At 43.2% G+C, this 20,239-nt stretch overlaps 1 protein-coding gene and 1 long non-coding RNA gene across 2 annotated transcripts; one reads left to right on the forward strand and one right to left on the reverse strand.

Moving 5' to 3' along the window:
• Positions 1-1,536: 1,536 nt before the first annotated feature.
• On the reverse strand, positions 1,537-2,337 carry LOC105904834. The gene is made up of 3 exons (XR_006152897.1): positions 2,297-2,337; positions 1,690-1,788; positions 1,537-1,587 (listed from the first exon to the last, which is right to left on the reverse strand). It is a non-coding gene; the product is annotated as an uncharacterized LOC105904834 (long non-coding RNA).
• A 7,180-nt stretch (positions 2,338-9,517) lies between these two features.
• On the forward strand, positions 9,518-17,635 carry LOC116224061 (fibrous sheath CABYR-binding protein-like). Its single transcript, XM_031582647.1, has 6 exons — positions 9,518-10,406; positions 10,948-11,169; positions 15,719-15,753; positions 16,032-16,094; positions 17,045-17,210; positions 17,346-17,635. Exons 1-6 carry the CDS (start codon positions 9,650-9,652, stop codon positions 17,561-17,563), a joined length of 1,461 nt encoding a protein of 486 aa, XP_031438507.1. The 5' UTR covers positions 9,518-9,649; the 3' UTR covers positions 17,564-17,635.
• The last annotated feature ends 2,604 nt before the right edge of the window (positions 17,636-20,239 follow it).

Below are 20,239 nucleotides of genomic sequence, written 5' to 3' on the forward strand. Positions count from 1 at the left end.
AGATGTTCACACTAGACCACTGAACCATACCATTACAAACTTCTGCATTGGTGCATTGTTAACTTTTGCCAAACGTATGCTTTGTTAATGCCAAAGCTCTTTAACGTTTGCAAAATAAACATTCATTTATTCACTCATTCCTCCATCCATTCATGAGCCATGACTATCAAACATGGCTTGGCCAGCTTGATTGTTCATGAAGAGAAGTACAGTGTGTTTGGTACGCCACATGTGAGCATCTATTGCTAACAAGATCACTAAATGGCTGTGTGCTGATGCGGCAGCCCCATACCGGAACAATATCTGGGACGGCTTCATGCTAGATCAGGGCCAGATCTGTTCTTACGTGAGAAGAAAGCAGGTGTTTTTTGGTAAATATGTTACACTTCATGTCTTTCATTTTTCCTTACTTACAGCAGATTTGCTAATATATAATGCAGAGCAAACTAGTTGTGATATAGTAAAGGTAGGCTTCCACAAATAGATACCACAAGTATGTAATGGTATATTCAGCGCTGTGTTAAAAAGTTAAGTACATACACTGTATACCATTTATATAGCCGTTACATTGAGGGCGTTAGCCTACTAAGGCCAGTACTCCCTTAGTAGGGACGGACATCAGTTTACCAATTACCACGCAAATTCACTTGAGATGTACATGTCAAACAGTACAGTAGAGATTATTGAAATGCCACAAGCAGTTCACCATTATAGTGCATCACTACCAGTTCAACCATTTTACAAATTCAGACAACTAGATGCTTTTAAATTGTAGAGTCGTTGAAGGCCTTGTTGCATGAAGCATATAGTAAAACCACTACAGGAAATACGTTAGAAAAGAGGCTTCATAGTCATCTCCACTACCAAAACAGGACAAGGCCTCAATTTGAAAAAGGCAAGACAACATTTGATTAAAAAAAATACAAAATCTGTCCTTTATTGCAGTCAACATGTAGAGGCAAAAAGTCCAGACAGGTTATTGTGACCAGAGGAGCAGTCGAATCAGACTTCAGTCGTATGGGATACTACAGGGAGAAGAAACAAAAACCTTTTTAATTGCACATTTATTGTCTGAAATCCTATGGTATGCCACTGCGCCAGGCAGAGCTGTTCAACTTCAACCAAACAAACATTTGTGACTACAGGTATAGATTTGTTAGAGACCTGCCAGGCTGCATTTTTAAACATTAACGAGTGATCATGCCAAACCACAACACTCAAAGTTCCTAGACCCAGAAGAGCAAACGGTTTGGACCATCCAAGTGGTTCCTTGTATAATCATAACTCCCTTACCAGTAGTTCCAGTTTAGGCAGCCACAGCACCCTCACTTGCATCATCTTGCGATTACGCACAAATAGAAAGGGACACTGTCAAAAGGGGGGCGCAAACATTCAAAGTGTTCCATCAAAACAGACATGCACTGATGTCCTTACCGGTAGCTGCAGTGTGGTGAGATGTAGTTGGGGGATTTGGTGTTGGGGTGGTAGCCACAGCATCTTCACTTGCAGCATCATCATCTTCATTTGCAGAATCATCATCTTCACTTGCAGCATCATCATCATCTGAATCATCTTCACTTGCTCCATCTTAGGATAACCATACAAAAGTGAACATTTAACCAACACAATCAAGACTCAACAGAATCCATAAATATCGTAAACATTTTTTTTTTTTTAAAAACCCTCCACCAGCTTCAGTAGGGGCAGATGTGGTCTGGTTGTGGGGATTGGGTGTTGTGGTGGAAACCACATCACTTTGGCGGTCCACAGCATCTTCACTGGCTTCATCTTGGGATTCCACATGAGTGAGGGGGCCAGAGAGAAACCAAGGGACACACTTACACATTTTATACAAAAACCAAACTTGCAGAAAACCACACAAAAACTAAAAAGAAACACCCTACCAGTAACTTCCGTTTGTGCAGAAGTTGTCTGGTTGTGTGGATTAGGTGCTGGGGTAGTAGCCACAGCATCTTCACTTGCTCCACCTTAGGATAAACATACAAGAGTCAACATTTAACCAACACAATCAAGACTCAATAGAACCCATAAATATCGTTAAAAGGAAACCTCACCACCAGCTTCAGTAGGGGCAGATGTGGTCTGGTTGTGGGGATTGGGTGTTGTGGCGACAACCACATCATCACTTTGGCGGTCCACAGCATCTTCACTGGCCCCATCTTGGGATTCCACATGAGTGAGGGGGCCAGAGAGAAGCCAAGGGACACACTTACACATTTTATACAAAAACCAAACTTGCAGAAAACCACACAAAAACTAAAAAGAAACACCCTACCAGTAACTTCAGTTTGTGCAGAAGTTGACTGGTTGTGTGGATTAGGTGCTGGGGTAGTAGCCACAGCATATTCACTTGCACCACCTTAGGATAAACATACAAGAGTCAACATTTAACCAACACAATCAAGACTCAACAGAACCCATAAATGATCTGATGGCGCTTGTGTAGCGGCAGTGGAGATCTCGTGCAGGAGATAGTTTGGTGATACTATAGCCTGCATGGAGAATACCAAAACAAATTCCTAGTATCTGTATACATGGCGAAATAAAGTTGAATTGAATTAAATATCGTTAAAAGGAAACCTCACCACCAGCTTCAGTAGGGGCAGAGGTGGTCTGGTTGTGGGGAACGGGTGTTGTGGTGACAACCACATCATCACTTTGGCGGTCAACTGCAGAGGCCTTAAAGTTCACATCTCTCTTCGGAAAACCGAATGCTGTTCAAAGGAAGACAAAACGAGTGACTATTTCAGACAGAATTTCAAGATAAAACACAACCAACAGAAACCAGGGGAAAACTTACCATTACAGACACAAGCAATGAGGACACACACAACCACCTTTGCAAATGAAGCCATGTTTAACAATCAATAAACAACAACGGAAGGGATGACTCCACGGAACCATTAACGCAGTCTTATAAAGGCACGACGCCCTCGTTCTCGTTTCAATAATAACCAGGGTCACGTGAGTTACAGGTGTGCATCGTTTAGCGAGGCAGCCCGTTGTCTCTGCACAACAGCGAAGCATAGCTCATTTGGGCATGGTTTCGCTTATTATCTTTCAAAGCAGCTGTGTATCACCATCAATTCGGCTTCATTTTCAGTCAAAGACTGTTTGGCATCTGTCGGCAATGACCGCTTAAGAGGTTTCTTATCGTCGTTGTTGTCTGAAATGTGTATTGGATATGTCATTATTTATTGTAGGTTATCCAAAACGACGTGACTCGGATTTGAACTTTAATGCTAAAAGCATTCACTAAGCCTACTCTGACTGACTATGCCATGAATTATTGGTCTACTGGTTTGCGCCCAGTTGTGACATTCGTGAACATGACCTCTTCACAGAGTAGTATAACAGTTGACGTCTGTAAGAGGGGAACTAGTTGTGACACACACATACCATCTTAGCAATGGGCTTGAAATATTTTCTCAAATTACAATCCCCAGTTTTTCCACGTAGCCCCTGCAAGCTGCTCAAGTATCCCTAGGAATACACGTACCCTCTGTTGGGAAACACTGCATTAAGAAACTTAAGCAAATGTCCTTCAGAGAAAGAGCATTGCTGTATTTGGTCTGCTAGCAATTGCCTGTTAGAGATGGAAATTACATCTCTCTTTAGTGAACCAGATCATTTTTACAATTAGCCAAATTTAGCAATGTTTTGACCTATGCTTTGGTACACGTGCATGTATATCATTTAAATCATTCAATGTAATTATACAAAACCAATTAAATGATGAGCTTCCCAACATTCTGTCCCAACACCGGATGGTCGATCAAATGATTCTGCATATCGGCAAAAAATGACATTTGCAGAGAAGAGTCATAAATCCTTAAAAAGGACTTTACTGAACTGTTTAACACACTTGAGAATCTGACAGCTCAAATGTTGGGCCTCTTCCAGCCTGAGGAAGTCATATTTTCCCCACGGCTCAGCCTCAACACATGGATGGGCAGAACCTGCAGAATAAGAATTATATTGACAATTTGTATCTATTCTAGAGGTGCAGAGAATTTGAGCAGGTCTGGAATGAAAGCACTTAAAGACAACCTTTTTCTTTGCTCTTCGCCACCCATCTGCCTCTTGCATTAATTTAACACTATGTGCAACCACAGCCTTCGCCACCTGCCTCTGACCATGATGAAGAACCATTAAACATCGCCACAGGTAAAGAAACAGCATACAGACAGCTCAGAGCAACCACTATCCCCGCTACTAAAGACCATGACTCAGGTAGAATTTCTGACACTGGACAAGAGTAACCACAGACACCCCTCTCATCCTCCACCCTATCTCTCTCAATATAATCCCTCCCCACATATGGAATTTTCAGAGAAAATGGAGGAACTGGTGTGTGCCGAGACTAAACTTTTACTTTCCATGCCAGCCAGCCCACAAGTCCTCCCAAAAAAGAGCTCTCCCAAAAAGCACAGGGCACCCCCTCCCCCCTGTACCTGTCACTTCAACATCGTCAGCAGCATTGTCCTTCAGCTCCCCTGGAAGCACAGAGCACAGAATGCTCAGTGAGCACCATTGATGCCAACAGCAGTGTACAAAACATTGTGTGATGTGTTCAGTCTCTGTTATATTAGATATGACACTGGCAGCTGTTCTGAGAACAAGCCCAGTATGCCCAGTACCCAGTATGCTTATGGAGTAAACCAGTCTAATCTGTCACCACAACCACAGACTGCCCCAGGGACGATGAAGCTAGCTCTACTAGATTTCTAGCCATTTCTAGTCTTTTTCAGTTAATGACATGATAATATCCTGCAATTTAGTTTCTTACTGAGACCTGGTTAAGGAAAGCAGCAGTGCTCCTGTTCTTAACAAGACAGCACCAATACATTTCAGTGTTATGAATACGTGCCGAACAGGCAGAAAGAAAAGCTCACATTCGAATTTTAGTTTTAACCATTTACAGATTTCCAAGATACTCCTTGAACTAGTGTCAGTTATCTATATTGATTACAACTTCATTGTATCATAACAGGGGATTTTAACATCCACATAGAAAATGACATGGACAATAATGCCAAAGAACACTTTGCACTACTTGACACTTTTTGTCTGTCACAGCATGTGAAAGAGCCTACCAGACTCAAGGCCACACTTTGGATCTGGTTATTTTTAAAAGGTCTCATCACTTCTGTACTGGTTAAGGACTTTGGCCATTCTGATCATTCCTGTGTCTTCTTTGATTCCCTGGGTACTCCAAAGGTTCAAATAAGCTCTGTTTCTGTTCAGAGAAGATACATAAAGGAGAGTACTACTGCTCAGTTTATGGAGGCCATAGCTATGTCACCAACCAAGAGAGACAGTTGATATACTCCTGGATAATTTGAACTTGAAATTTGAAGAGTGTCATAGATGTTATTGCACCAGTAAAAAGTCAAGAAAATGTTAAGCACCATAAAGAAACACCATGACTGTAAAATCCCTGAAAATGTAGAAAAGCTGAAGGCCAACTTCAAATCCACTGTAACCTCTATAAACAAAGCCTTTCTAGTTTGAACTATGAGTTATGCCGTGTTATCATGCAGATGCTTCACAGTAACCTTTACAATACCTGCATTATTTTCGTCATGGTTACAAACCCTCCAAAACAGGTTGCCCCAGAACTTCTTTTCACAGAGAAATGTAATGAATTTGCAAAACTCAAACGAACCATGAACACCATACAGTCAAACTATGCCATCTCTATGACCTCTGAGAAATAATTTCACGACTATTTAATTCCACTGACAAAACCCTAGAGAAAACAGTTTGGCATCTTTTATCCTCAACATGATGTCTGTAATTGTGCAAAACAATGAAATTAAGTCACCACCATCTTTCACACTTTTATGTGGCAGCCAAGCAGCTGGATTGTAACACTATAGGCAAGGTTATGAATGATCCCATTCTGTGGTCAAGATGATAGACACAGTTACCCTGATTCTCCAATGCAAGAGGGATGCTAGTATTGTAGCAAACACAATGAATGAAATAGATTCACTATACTTAGCAATTGTTCATTCACGCACACAAAAAATAGTCCACTGATAACTGACTGACATAAAATGTAACATTAGAGCATGACAGCATCACCAAAGTATCTGTTACAATGATGCTGGTTATACAAAGTCTGCCCAACACCTCTGTAATCTCCTGTCGTGTCATGTCCTGGTTGGTGGACACACTCGCTGAACTTGAGAACGCGCACTGGTTGATGATGTTTGGGCTATATGCCAGTGGGCACGAGGGATTCTCCATAGGGAATCCCCCTCAGAAATAGCAGCGCAGACGTGTCTGCACATTGCTGGGTAGACGTGGGTAGCAGTGCAGACGTGTCGGCACATTGGTGGGTAGAGCTCCCTCTCTCTTTCCGTATATAAATACGCCTGGTAAGTCTTCCTCAGCCTTTAGTTTCTCCCTAGTCAATAGAAAGACGGTCTACTGTCACCTGCCACTGTCAGTCATCCACGAAAATGCTCCGTTTCGCAGACACGACACTAAATTTCAATTGGCTGCCAGCTGTCTGAGAGCAGTTACGTCTGCGCTCCACCGATATCCCATTGGAATAGAGTGCGCTACGCAGTCTGGAATTCCCAAAGTTCCGAAGTTCGTGAAAGGAGATCCTTACGAATAGATCACACAAAAAAGTATTTTCAGTCATTTAAAACTGAGAAGCCGTTTTTGTAACACGGTGAGTAAGGCGACATTTGTTGAACCTCACACTTGTTCAGCTTAGTTGATGTCATTGTTTTTAAGTCCTGTGATTGTACGGGGGCACGCACAGCTAAAGCTAACGTTACATGTAATTTCATTGGAAAGCTAGGTAGCGATAGCTGGCTAAAAGCTAATATTTGCTAACAATAAAGCCTAGTCATTACATAAATAAAAGGTTACCATGCTAGCTATTACTAGCGTTAGCAGATTAGTTTCACGAGAGGCATTTGTTGATTTAGGATGTTAGCAAGCTTAGCTTATAGGTAACGGGTTGTCTTACATTTCAATGATGATAACAATAGTTAAGGATACTCTGTCTGGGATGGCGCAGTTGTGTGGCCAACCCTCCACTAGTCTGGAAGCGTCGCTAACTTTCTCCTTCAAGCTGTTTGGCCATTTTTGGTCACGTTTTTGGGGTCGTCAGGCGAAATGAAAAGCCGTTTCTTATGTCTTTGTTCCAGAGTGTAGTAGATAGAAACTCTCCTGTCTTTCGTGGTGACAACACTTAACTAACTGTGTGTTGTTCCCACGTCTGTGTTATGTAACACTAAGTGAATGTCCTGGTTGTTGAGGGAACAGGCTTTAGTAATATGTCGAACACTTAAGGCTTCATAGTACGGTATACGAGCATAGGGGTAGTAGTAAGCATGTGAAACTAACGGTTGTCACGTTTTTGTCTGTGACTGCCGCTGAGATAGTGAAACGATGAATCATGTTGGTATACGCCTATTGTCACTGTAACGCTGTATTGCATCCGCTAGCTTGTCAGGCAGCTATTTTATGAGAGCGCCGAGGCCTGCAGAATAAGGTGTTTTATAACCGTACAGGTGCGACTGTGTGTAAATCGTGCTAATTTAAAAGCGTCTGGTGTCAAGATCCCCATACAGGTGAGATGACTCACCCCGACAGATTAAATCACTGTATTTCAGGTGCTGTCGATATCCACGTGGGGGCGATGTCTGACCACAGCACCGGCAGCAGTGCGTCCTCAACAAATAGCTGGACTATCCTCTCCCCAGAGGTAAGAACACCTTACTGATAAGCAGCTCTTGACTCTCAAAAGCATGTGATGTTTAACTAGTTTGCGATCGTGTAAGCAGTGTAATGTCATATATAGAAAAATGGGTTTCAAAATCAGTGGAGTTGACATTGTGGTTGGCATAAAGTGACTGCATTACATGGGCGTTTGCTCACCGAAACCATCATTGTAAATAAGTCAGTGAACTGGTTAATAGGACCAGCTTAATTATACAGACTGTATGGTTCAGAGTTGTTTGTCTGGAAATGCCGTTCAGGGGGTGGGAGTGGAGATCATCTTGTCCCTGGGCCCGAGCAAGACACTTGTAAGAGTCTAAGAGTATACTTTATGTATACTTATACTATATGAATTCTAACTCCAGCATTGACTGTTTTTTTTGGATAGTGCTGAATAGTTAACCTTTTAATGCTGATGTATCTGTTTGTAGGAGGCTGCTGTTGAAACAGTAGGACCTGAGGATGGGACTGAAAGTCTTAGTGGAGTTCCAGGGCTGCCAGAGGAAGGAACAGGTAAAACCAGAAAACTATTATTGTTGTTATATATACTATTATTATTATACTATTTCTTAGATATATTACACCTTTCTCCTGGTTTTTTTCTTCAGTATATTTGTATTGTTCTGTTTCTCTGTCCTAATTCTGCCCACTTACCCTACCCTAAATTGATACCTAACGTCTGTCTGAGCCTGTGACATTTCCTCCGGCGTGTAAAAAAAAGCATTAGATTGCAATGACTAATATGGTTAGTAGTTCAAGGCTTTGGAAACTGTGTTGTGTTGTCTAAAGTGTCTAAAGTGAGATTATTTAAATCTGTTATTTGTTTGAGGCACAAGACCATGATCCACTGAGTAGGACAAACAAATCCAGAGCCTAAATCCAAAAATAGCATGACACCTACCTTCCTCCACAACAGCAGATTAACAGTATGTCCTCTATGGGCACTTGTTAGTCTATGTTGTTTTGTTTTTGTAATGAGCTGAGGCTTGTGTTTTAGCAGGTGTTCTAATGGAGAGTGATGTGAGTGTAACAGATGCCCTAGCAGAACCAGTGTTGTCAGAAGAGGGCCACCAGGTAAGTCTTGGAGTCTACCTTCTGCCCAGCAGGGCGGTTATATCACACATACCTGTGCCCTGCCACTCTATTTTGCACCGGCCATCCTCGATTTTAATCCTTCCATTCGTGATTGTTGAGGTTCAAGGAGAAGTGCGCAATTCTGGGGAAAGGTTGTTGATATTTGAGCTCAACAGCCAATTCAATTATACCCCTCCTTCGCTGCTCCCGAAACATGTTGATTGGCTTGAATTGTGTATAGCTTAGTTCTGAGTCACTTTGTTTGTTGCCTATTTACAGAGCCAGGGCTGTATGAACTGTGTATACATTTAAATCCTTACACTCACAATTTTCTAAATATTTAGACTAGTTGGCTTTAGTTGCTTTCTGGGCATATATGCTCTGAGAAATATGTGTATGTAGAACTCTCCTGGTTTCTGTAATCAGTGACTGATTTGTATGATGTCATGCTGTATTCGCTAGTCTGGAAGCTTCTAGGTTTCCCTGTCTGGCACTGATTTTGTTTGTACATTGCATATTGATGGGTAGCAGTAGGACATGGCTTCATGAATAAAGTTGCATAAATGGTTGCATAAGTTAAGTTGCATTAGAGTTTGAGTAAGATATTTTGTTAATTGTGAAAGTTGTTTGGTGTCTACAGGTCTGCCAGGAAACCTCCCCAGTGATATGTGAGGGCGGCCTTCGTAGGCCCCTCCTTCTCGGGGTTCGACGAGGAGGAGTTTGACCCAGAGATCCACGCTCCCGTCATCCATGACACCATCACCAGCTCACCACCCGACAGCGACCTGTTGGGCTCCACCCTTTTGCCATGACCTCGGAAGCATCCATGCTCTTCTCCGAGGAGCCCTCCTTCGTCCCGCCCTCTTCTGACATGTTTACTGACATTGGCTATGGCCATGAAAGCCCCATGGAAGAAATCCTCGCCCAGGAAAGCCGCACCCCTGAAGTCCTTTCAGAGGAAAGTATGTCCCCTGAAGAAAGCCACACCCCTGAACCCTTTCCTCAACAAAGCTCCGCCCCTGAAGGTCTCCTCCGGCAAAGCCCCTCCCCTGAAGGTCTTCCTGAAGAAAGCCCTGCCCCTGAAGTTGTTGCTTTAGAAACTGTCACTCCTGAAACCCTTTCCCCAGAAAGCTCTGCTTCTGAGGTGCCTCTTGATAGGAGCCCATCTCCTGACATCCCTCTCCCAGACGTCCTGGAAGCCTCAGCCCCTGAGGTTCTCACCCAGGAAATCTCCGTCTCTGAACCACGGTCTGAGAGGAGCCCCACTCCAGAGCCCGTCCCCATAGAGGTCACCCCTGATGTCATCTCGGCTCCTGCCCTTGCGGCCCCTGCTCCTGAGGTCGTTGAGAACCTTAGTCTGTCCATGCAGGGCTCTCCCCCCGCCGCTGACACTGCTCCCACACCTGAGACCAGACCTGTTGAAGGAAGCCCTGCTCCTGTTAGTCTGGAGCCCGAAACCATCCCCTCTGCTTCAGCGCAGCAGGAGCACGAGGAGGAGCAGGAGGAGCCATCGTTGGAGGTGGAGGTGGTTGAAGTGCCTGGGAGAGTGGAACCTGTGGAAGCAGGTAGAGAGAGGCTCACACTGGCCTGTGGAGAGAGAGGGGGAGAGTGTGGGAGGAAGGGAGGGAGACAGACAGAGGCTTTATTGATGCACTGTGTGCTTAGTGGTTGACATTGTCCTTGTACATCATAGTGACAGTGTACTTCAAATGTAAGTACATGTTATCGTGGGTTACGTAGATACATCATAGGTACACTGTACTTCATATTTAAGTATGCGTTATCAGGGTTCAGCTGAATTGCTGAAGTCTTTCAGTATTTCCACCACCTTCCCTGTTAGTGTGTCATGTTGAAAATGTTTGACTAAATGAGGCTGTGCACCAGAAAGTTGCCAATTTCATTCAGACTCTGGGAAAAAAAAAAAACCCATTTCTATCTGTGCTTTGATGTTAATCTTACGTCATAATTCTGCTGACTCTAATGTGTTGACCTCTCCATCCATTTTTCTCTCTCTCTATGTCTGTCTCTCTCTTTCTCTCACTGTCTCTCTCTCTCTCTCTCTCTCTCTCTCTCTCTCTCTCTCTCTGTCTGTCTGTCTCTCTCCAGAGCCAGTGGAGGAGGTGGTCAGGACAGATCCAGCAGCAGAAGGAGACGGCCTGCGCCTGAGGCACACGATGCCGACTCTAGGCCGAAGCTCCGAGGATGAAGAGGAAGAGGAAGAGGAGTTCCAGCTGGCCGAGAGGCGGGAGGAGAAACAGGGCTTCTCCCTCAACAAGCTGATCGTGGGCGCCCTGGTGCTCCTGTGCCTGGGCTCCCTCTTCTTCTCAGGTCTGTCGTATCTGAGCCTATCGTGTGATCAGGTTTCAGTCTCTGGGATTTGGCTAGCAGAATTTACATTGCCATTTTGCAAGTACTCCCACACAAGCCAGCAGCAGTCCTTATATCAGTCCTAATTTTATGGTTTTATGGTTTCCAACAAGTACTGGCATCTCATTCTCTGCATCATTTTTGCTTCCAAGGAAACAACCTAGATACCAGTTCACTCAGGAACAGATCTGACCACCAGATCTATTTTACAGTCAACTGCTTGGTTTTGATTTTGAATTCCTTGACTGTCTGACCATGCAGCAGTGGGAAGTGTGATACAGGTTGAGACATTTGAGATTTTTCCGGACTGGAAATGTAGCAGTGTATATGTAGTTGGTAACCACTAAGTTAATTATCTATTATTAAATGTAGCTGTGTGAATTTAGTTGGTAACTTAATTATCAAACCACTTGCCAGAGCTCACAGAATTGTTTGGCAGACATCCCAGAACAGTCAAGTTTTCCTATCAGGCTACCAAAATGTAACAACACCCAGTCGGACGGGCTATCAGAAATAAAATTCCCTCGTTTATTCGTATTCCCTCCTTTATCCCTCCTTCAACTATTCGCAGACTTACTATTTTGGGGAAAAAACTTGTCTGGGGACTCTCAACCTCACTCCATCCATCTTCAACAATATATATATTTTATTTTATTAATACATATATTTTTACTCTTCCCGGTTTAATATTTCAGATACTGATGTGCGGCCTATAAGAAATGTAGCAAATATCAGAGGTTTGAGAAGAATATGAGGAGTTTCTCACAGTCGTGCTCAGATTGTTCATTGAGGAGCACTCCTTGCTGTTACTGGGGTAACAAGTTCCTGTGCCAGCCACTCTTTGTAGCCACTCTTGTACTTGGCTGTGAATGATTTTCCTTGCAGGAATGTATTCATTGTAGAGCTTCCTCCATCATTCCTTTTGAGCGATGCTTGTACTGATAACATCCAACAATCTGATCCAGCAAATCCACACCTTTCATGAGTTTTTGGTAGTGGGAAAGCCATGCTGTCATTACAATCTTGGTTTGGTTACACTCTTTCTTCCTCCTCTTCACTGACCCTTTCTCAGTGGGATCATGGTAATTAGATAGTGCCATGAAAGATTTGGTGTCCTGCCACACAGAAAGTGGGCTTGTCGTTTTGGACCACTTTGAATTCATGTTTGCCCAACGAGGCTTGCTTGCTCAGCGCTCACCTTGACACCGCATTTTGTTGGTTTAAGGGAGATAATGATGAAAGGCGAGTCTTTGGCCAGTCTTTGAAAATTTGACCAAGCTCTCATCTATTGTCACATGAAGTGACTGAAATTGACTGGTGGGGTAGTCGAGAAACCATCTTCGTTTCCACAGCTTGTCAGAGCAATCCACGTCAAGTGCTTGGTTATCTTGTAGGCGGATATACCTGAAAATGAACATAGGTGTACACATAGCTAAGTTGCTTTATATGAAAGCATTTATGACACGTTTTTACCTGACTTACCCTAACCTGGGTTCATACTCCTGCCAACACTCCCACCCTTTACCCTGGGTGGCCTGTGGCATGCCATAGTAGTATATATAGTATAATAGTCAAATTGATGTTTAGATAATTAGGCAGTGTATCGTTCAGACACTGAGATATGCATGTTATATCTTGAGGTGTATCAAAGTAGCTGCTGCACTCCGCATCAATGTCGCTCCACTCGCTCAAGTCGTCACCCTTTCTCATTGTCTGAAGCTTAACTTCAGAAACCTTTTTGGAGTCCACACAGAGGCTAAGAGCCTTAAAATAAATAAATAAATCATTCTCACAATGCTTTTTGCCTTCCCCACATGTATTCCAGCGAAACACGATGCTTTTCATCAGTTGTGGGACTTGAAGACAATGACCGTTTGAAACTCATTCGTGTCACTTCTGGCTCTAAATGGAGAAGCACACAAATGTCTCACCTGATCTTAATCGGTTAAAATTAATTAGTACGAATTTGTGTGAATTTATTTATTTTTTATTCAGATGTAGGCCTTTGTAGGTAAAAATATTTTCCTGTCACTACTGCTGATGTGCACACACATGTGTACCAATGGCAATCCTGAAGCGGTTTCAATTGCTCGATATCTACCTTTCTACACAAAACAAAATATTTTTTATGTGGGCTAGTCTATTTCATTTCGGGCAACCAAAATCCAAAGAAAGCCTGCTCCAAGGGCTGCCAGGGCTTTAGAAAAATGTTTGCCAGCCCTGCTACCTAATTATCAGTTTTAAATAGCATGGTTTCGAATTACACTATCTTGTACTGTACGTAGGGCTGCAGCGGCACAGAAATGTTCTTGCCGTGGTATTTGAAGACTGCCACCTTGTGGGTTAGCGACCAACCCCCCCCGTAGTTAAATACTTCCGCCAAGGATGTTATCTTTGCGGTTTGTTTGTCTGTTTGTTTGTCTCTCTGTAAGAAGGATTCAAATGAACGTGTCTTTGGGCTCCTCCATCTTGAGCTTAGATGCTCTCTTTTTTTCCCCAGGTGCTTTCATACCCCAGGAGAGCGGTAGGTATGAGAGAGGAGTGAGACCGTAGGGAAGAAAAAACCTCTGTCGCTCAGTGGCAGCCAATTGGCACACACATAGTCTGGCTACTCTGCTGTGCATCTTCCCATTAAAAGTCTTACGTTACTGTTTGCTTTCTTTATAGGCAGTCAGGCCCTGTCCTTAACTGGAGATCTGTCAGTAGAGATGTGTCAGTGGCTGCTGTATCTGTCAGTAGAGATGTGTCAGTGGCTGCTGTATCTGTCAGTAGAGATGTGTCAGTGGTGCTGTATCTGTCAGTAGAGATGTGTCAGTGGCTGCTGTATTGCTAGAGCCCCAAGTTGAGTTTGTTAAGCCAGTACTTTGCTGACTGGCTTACCCAAGCTAACCTGACTTGCTGACACAGCCAAACAAGTCTCAGGGGGTCTTACATACAGTACATATTCCCATAGCTGGATTTCTTTTTTGTTTTTGCTGGCATGGTTTCTGAAGAGTTGTGTGTTCAAGGCAAGGGTGACACTGCCCTATCTAGTTTAGGCCACCCACCATACATACTCTGTAGGTTCCAATGCATGAGGTTGTGTGTCATTGGTTGCATGGCAAGGCCACTGGCATTCTGAAATGTTCTTGAATGGATTTCATGAGCAGCAGGTTTAGTTTAAGTGACATAAATATTATACACATATAGACACAAAATATATATACCGTACAGTTTGGATGTCTTTTTTTACACTGTAGGAAGAATGCATGTTATCTAAATACATACATACATACAAACGTGGACAAAATTGTTGGTACCCTTCCGTTAAAGGAAGAAAAAGCCACAATGGTCACTGAAATAACTTGAAACTGACAAAAGTAATAATAAATAAAAAAATACTGAAAATGAACTAATGAAAATCAGACATTGCTTTTGAATTGTGGTTCAACAGAATAATTTTAAAAAAAACCGAATTAAACTGGCCTGGACAAAAATGATGGTACCATAGAGACATGTTAAACTAAGGTGTGTCCTCTAATTAGCAGTACAGGCTTCTTTAAACTTGTAGTCAGTCTGCCTATTTAAAGGGTGAAAAGTAGTCACTGTGGTGTTTTGGTATCATGGTGTGTACCACACTGAACATGGACCACAGAAAGCTAAGGACAGAGTTGTCTCAGGAGATTAGAAAGAAAATTATAGACAAGCATGTTAACGGTAAAGGCTATAAGACCATCTCCAAGCAGCTTGATATTCCTGTGACAACAGTTGCACATATTATTCAGAAGTTTAAGGTCCAGGGGACTGTAGCCAACCTCCCTGGATGTGGCTGCAAGAGGAAAATGTATGACAAATTGAAGAGACGGATAATACAAATGGTAACCAAAGTGCCCAGAACAACTTCCAAAGAGATTAGAGGTGAACTCCAAGGTCAAGGTAAATCAGTGCCAGATCGCACCATCAGTCGCTGTTTGAGCCAAAGTCGACCGAGGAGGACACCACTGTTGAAAGCAAATCATATCAAAGCGAAACTGGAATTTGCCAAAATGCATATTGACAAGCCAGAGGGCTTCTGGGAGAATGTCCTTTGGACAGACGAGACAAAACTGGAGCTTGTCAGTTTCAAGTTATTTCAGTGACAATTGTGGGTTTTTCCTTCTTTAAATGAAGGGTACCAACAATTTTGTCCACGTCTGTATATAAATAAATATATATATATATATATATATATATATATCTTGAGAGGTTTTGGATATTAATGATGCATTTGCATTTCTGGTCTATCTTGGCTGTTCTGCATTCAAAACATCAGCAGGTAAATGGCTGCGGAACTTGGTGAAAAATGCTATAACACATGTTGGTAATTAGTGTACAGTTGAACTGTAGTTGTTTTTGGAATGCTGACAACACTGCACATCTTAATTCGTATGTAGATTATTCCTATGTGGGTTACTTGAATGGGATTGAGTGAAATATCTTGGCACATATATCAACCTCTTGTTTTGAGAACGTGTCTTGTATCTCTTCACAGATGACGGCTTTGATGGCTCAGAAATGACAGAACAGGTCAGCATTTTTTCTGTACTATATTGTCTTAACTCCTACCTATATTTGTACCTTTTAATGTGTTTTCTAACATACAGTCCTGACTATGTACTTTTATATCACACGAAAGCAGGTTAAGGGTGGGGGATGTGTCTGAATTGTACTCTGTAGATTTCCATGCAGTAGTTAAATGCACATTGAGAAGGGGAAATATCAAAATTTTAGGTACTTTACCAAAGGTTGTGATCTAATTTATGTCTGGTTCTGGTTGCTGTTTTAACTCTGATTTGATCCCCCAGGAACTCTTGGAAAGACTTGCTCAAGAAAACCAACAGATAACCATGCTTGAAGCTCAGCTACAGGTTAGTCGGTTCAGCCATTTTGTTCTCCAATCCCCTCTGGTTTAAGCTGTTCTCCATTTCCCTCTAGTTCACTGTGTGAATAACTTTTCATATGAAGCTCTTTCCTTCCCCTTGTAGTAGGGTATTAAAGTAACACTATGCAACAATTTGACACTTTTTGAGGTATGGTTTTATAGGCAACTAGTTTTGGTACCATCCTCAAATTCATTTTGATAGAATTATGGTCATGTGAAGGACAGATAAACACCTGTGTCTTCCCCACTAGCCATCCAAGATATGCCCTATGTAGTTCTGTGTAACGGGCTGGAACACCTTGCAAAAATGGAAGAAAAGCTTTCACACGTATGACATTGCCAGCTATACTGCCAAAAGACACCAGTTAGTGTGTTGGCAAGCTTCTATCAGTGTCAGCTGGGCTGTTGGTGGTGTTTGCAAGGTTTTTGCATGCCTTTTAGGTAGTTAGCTTGCTAGTTTTGGAACAGAACTCCTTATTGCTGCTTTAAATGTAGTTTAGCTGTAGAACTCGCTGACAGCAATGTCAGTAAGGATATCGATTTACGCTAGCCGTGCGTGTACTAACACAATGTTTACATTCACTGCAGAGTAGGGGGCTTTAAATAGAAGTGTCTGCAAATAGAGTCCAAGTGTACGCCTCTGTGTAGTGCTTGCAGCTTGTGACAAACTCATACATGGTGTGGTTTGGCTTTGCATGTTACAGAAGCTTAGACAGTACCTACTATGTACCAGTTCATAGTTTTTAACACCACCAATATTTTACAAAAAGATTTTTCTGACAGTAGTTAATTAGAAGCATTTCCTGTTAAGAGGTTTACACACATACAGTATATTTCTTTGTGTGGGTAAGCCTATTCATCAAAGTGTGTCCAAGTCCTTCATACTTAGAGATACTCTAGTAAACAAAATCAATACTTTGTCATTGTTTCATCTAGTCCCAGAAGGAGGATCTGGACCAGGCTCTTCGAGCTGAGGAGGCAGGGGCTGGAGCGCTGCAGAAAGAAAATGCAAAACTGAAGGATGAACTCAGCGCCATGCCTGGCCTTAGAGAGGAGCTGGAGAGTCTTAGAGCCAGAGTGGCAGAGCTATCCCAGCTAACAGGTACAAGAGTCGCTGCACTGTTCCAACCTCTGAGAGAGTGGGTCACTGTGCTGAGTAGAACTGGTATATCTCCGATTACTTTTTGACCTCCATCGCTTGCAATATGCCTGATGTTTTGTACTTTCTCTTGACCAGTTCGGGAGTCAGAAACCACACCCACATCTACAGACACGGTCGCACCGCCAGACCAGCCTGAGACAGCAAATCGGATCTCTGCTGTGCCAGAGCAGGGGGCGGAGCAGGGAGCGGAGCAGGGAGATAGAGGAGATGGCTTGAAGGTGGCGCTTCAGAGGCAGAAGAGCCTCCTGGAGGACAGTCGCAAGCGGCTAGGGGATGAAGAGGTCTGTGGGTAAAAAGAAGGGTGTGAGGGAGGGTCTGGTGGAGATGCAGAAGAGGCTGAGTGAGCAGGCGGAGCGCCTGGGCAAGAGACACGACTGGAAGAGAAAGCAGCATGAGAATGAAGCCAAGAAGGACCAGGGCAGGACGTGGGTGGGGAAGAAGGAGCAAGGGAACAAATGGGAAGACAAGAGTAAGCACAGTAGCCAATGGGAGAGCAAAAAGGAGCACAATGGCCAAAAGAATGGCAAAAAGGAACATAGTAACAAGTGGGATGGGAAGAAGGATCATGGTGAACAAAGCATCAAAAGGAGTCTGAGAAATGGAGAGGAGAGGAGGATTGGAAGCATGGGAAAAATGGGAAAGATGGCAAGGAAGGAGAGCACTCCAAGCAACGCGCCTGGAAGAAGTACCACGAGGACTGGGATGGTGGAAAACAGGATCGCAAGATGGAGCGCGAGAAGAGGAAGAGCGAGCGTGGGAAGCCAAGTCCTTCATGAAGAGCTCCAGCCACCACGACCACGACCACCACAGCATCATCATCACCATCACCAACAGGAACACCACAGCCATGAGAAACAGAACGGGCACAAACACGAGCACGTCGACTTCTGGAAGCACCAGCTCCAGGAGCTTTGGCGCAACCCCGGCCCAGCCCAGGCATGCTCAGGGGCGTCCCAGTGTGCCGAGGCCGAGGGGCTGGTCGCCGTGGAGCTCTCGGAGTTCCAGGATCTGCTGGAAGGCTACCTGAGCAAACTGCCGCCGTCCATCTCGAAGAACAAGGAGGAGCTCCAGAGGTTGACGGACAGGTTCTTCCCCGATGGCGTGTTCGATCACGAGCGCCTGCTCTTCAGCGTCTTTGCGGAGGACGTGGCGGACATCTTGGAGGACTTGGTCGACGTGCTGGACAACGAGTCGCTCGAGGAGGAGATGGAGGAGTTTGAGAGGGAGGCTCTGTGGAAGTTTGCAGCCGACGTGCTGGAGGACAAGTCACTCGAGGAGGAGTTGGTACCCCTGAGAAATGGTCGGTACCACTGTGACGAATAGGTCAAACTTCTTACAACCCCTTTGTACATGAAAAGGGAAACAAGGGGATCGGGTGGGCTGGGGGTTGGCTAAAAGAAAAGGTAGCTGAAAAAGAAAGAAAAAAGAAATGGGGAAAAACAACAAAAAGGCTGTAGTGATTCTTCATCTTAAGCCTATAGATGTAGATGTGTGCATCTTGTACACATATTGTTTCTCGGAAGTCATTAAGTACCTTCTTAAACTTGTACCTGTTTGTGGAGTTCACAGTCATTACCTACCTCCTGTGCGTACTGTCTCTTAAAGTCATGTACCCTTCCGTCTCATTCACAGTAGTGATGAGTCATGCGTCTGTGATTCTGTGTTGAGTGCAAGCCACTCAAAAAGATGAATGTTAACCCGTGTCCGTCAAAAAGCTGAATGTTGGCCCGTAGATTTCGAGTAGGTAACCGAGACTGTGAAGGGTATTCAGCAGGGCTGGATGGAGCTTGGCCACCTCTGGGTCTGAGCTTGAAAGGGAAGCAACGCGCTAGTCTCAAACGGCTAGTCCCAAACGGCTAGCCCTGGCCAATTCTCTCAGTCTTTTTAGTGAGGATTTGAGGTGATTTCTTGCTAGTGGGAAATTGAGCATGCTCTCGTTGATGTTTGTCTATTGGGATGGAAAATAAATCTTAAGGACCAGTGAAAATAATCCCAGTGACTGTGAAACTCTCCTTAAGGTGATTTCTGTTTGCTTTGTTTCTGTTTGTTTGTTTGTTTGCTTTCAGGTTCATAGTGCAACAGGTTAGCCTTTGGGTAAGTTTCACCCTAGGATAGGTTAACGGGTACATCGCTATGAACGTAATTTTTTCTTGCGAGTTTAGTGAACATTTTTTCCTTATCTTTTAAAATGGTTTCCTGTTGCTACAAGAAAGTCTATACGCTTTTGGCTACATATACACAATCAACAATTATTATTATTATTTGTATTATTATAAGTAAAAACAGGACGGTACGTCGCTTGACATAGCATTAAATAGCATTGTGTTGGATTACTTTGTTTGAAAAGTAAAGTTATCTGGTGTGTTGCAGTTTGTCACATTATGTCTTGTTTTCTTCTTATGTGACATTTTCACTTAGGAATTTGGGGATATGTAGCCATATTTCAATATTCAATGTGTTTACTGGACTCTGGACAATTTGTGATGGTGAGATTTCTGTCTTCAGCAGTGAATGTGCCTTGGGAATAAGGGGACAGCATGGATGTTCGAATAAACAAACTTAATACTGTTTACATATTTATAATGACACAAAGGCCATAATGAATTTAAGAAGCCTGAATTAACACCGCAATTGGGTGTGCCCAAATGGGACTTGCAACTCTTAATTTTGTAGTCAGATTTGGTGGGGGAATGTCAATCCAATAAAGATTCAAATGAAACACACACTTTAAAATAACTCCGCTATTATTTTGTTGAATGTTTATGAAATGGTTGCACATGTTGAATGTAACAGTATTTTTGTAAATATCTGGGGAGATCTTTCTGTTTTTTGATGGCCTGACCACAGTCTGCAGTCAATGGAATGGGAAGCGCGTGGGATACAGAAACACAATGGAACACAATGGAGAACCACAAAGAAAGACATTGCTCAGTTTGTTAATTTATTAATATGAATAAAATTTAACGATG

Source organism: Clupea harengus, chromosome 16 (genome assembly GCF_900700415.2).
Source record: "Clupea harengus chromosome 16, Ch_v2.0.2, whole genome shotgun sequence".
Taxonomy (NCBI): Eukaryota; Metazoa; Chordata; class Actinopteri; order Clupeiformes; family Clupeidae; genus Clupea; species Clupea harengus.

Bases quoted from the DNA above. Each gene is read 5' to 3' on its own strand.
- LOC116224061 (XM_031582647.1), top strand. From the start codon at position 9,650: ATGACCTCGGAAGCATCCATGCTCTTCTCCGAGGAGCCCTCCTTCGTC. The intron at 11,170-15,718 runs GTCTGTCGTATC...ATCTCTTCACAG, and splicing joins GGGCTCCCTCTTCTTCTCAG to ATGACGGCTTTGATGGCTCA. The intron at 17,211-17,345 runs GTACAAGAGTCG...TCTCTTGACCAG, and splicing joins AGAGCTATCCCAGCTAACAG to TTCGGGAGTCAGAAACCACA.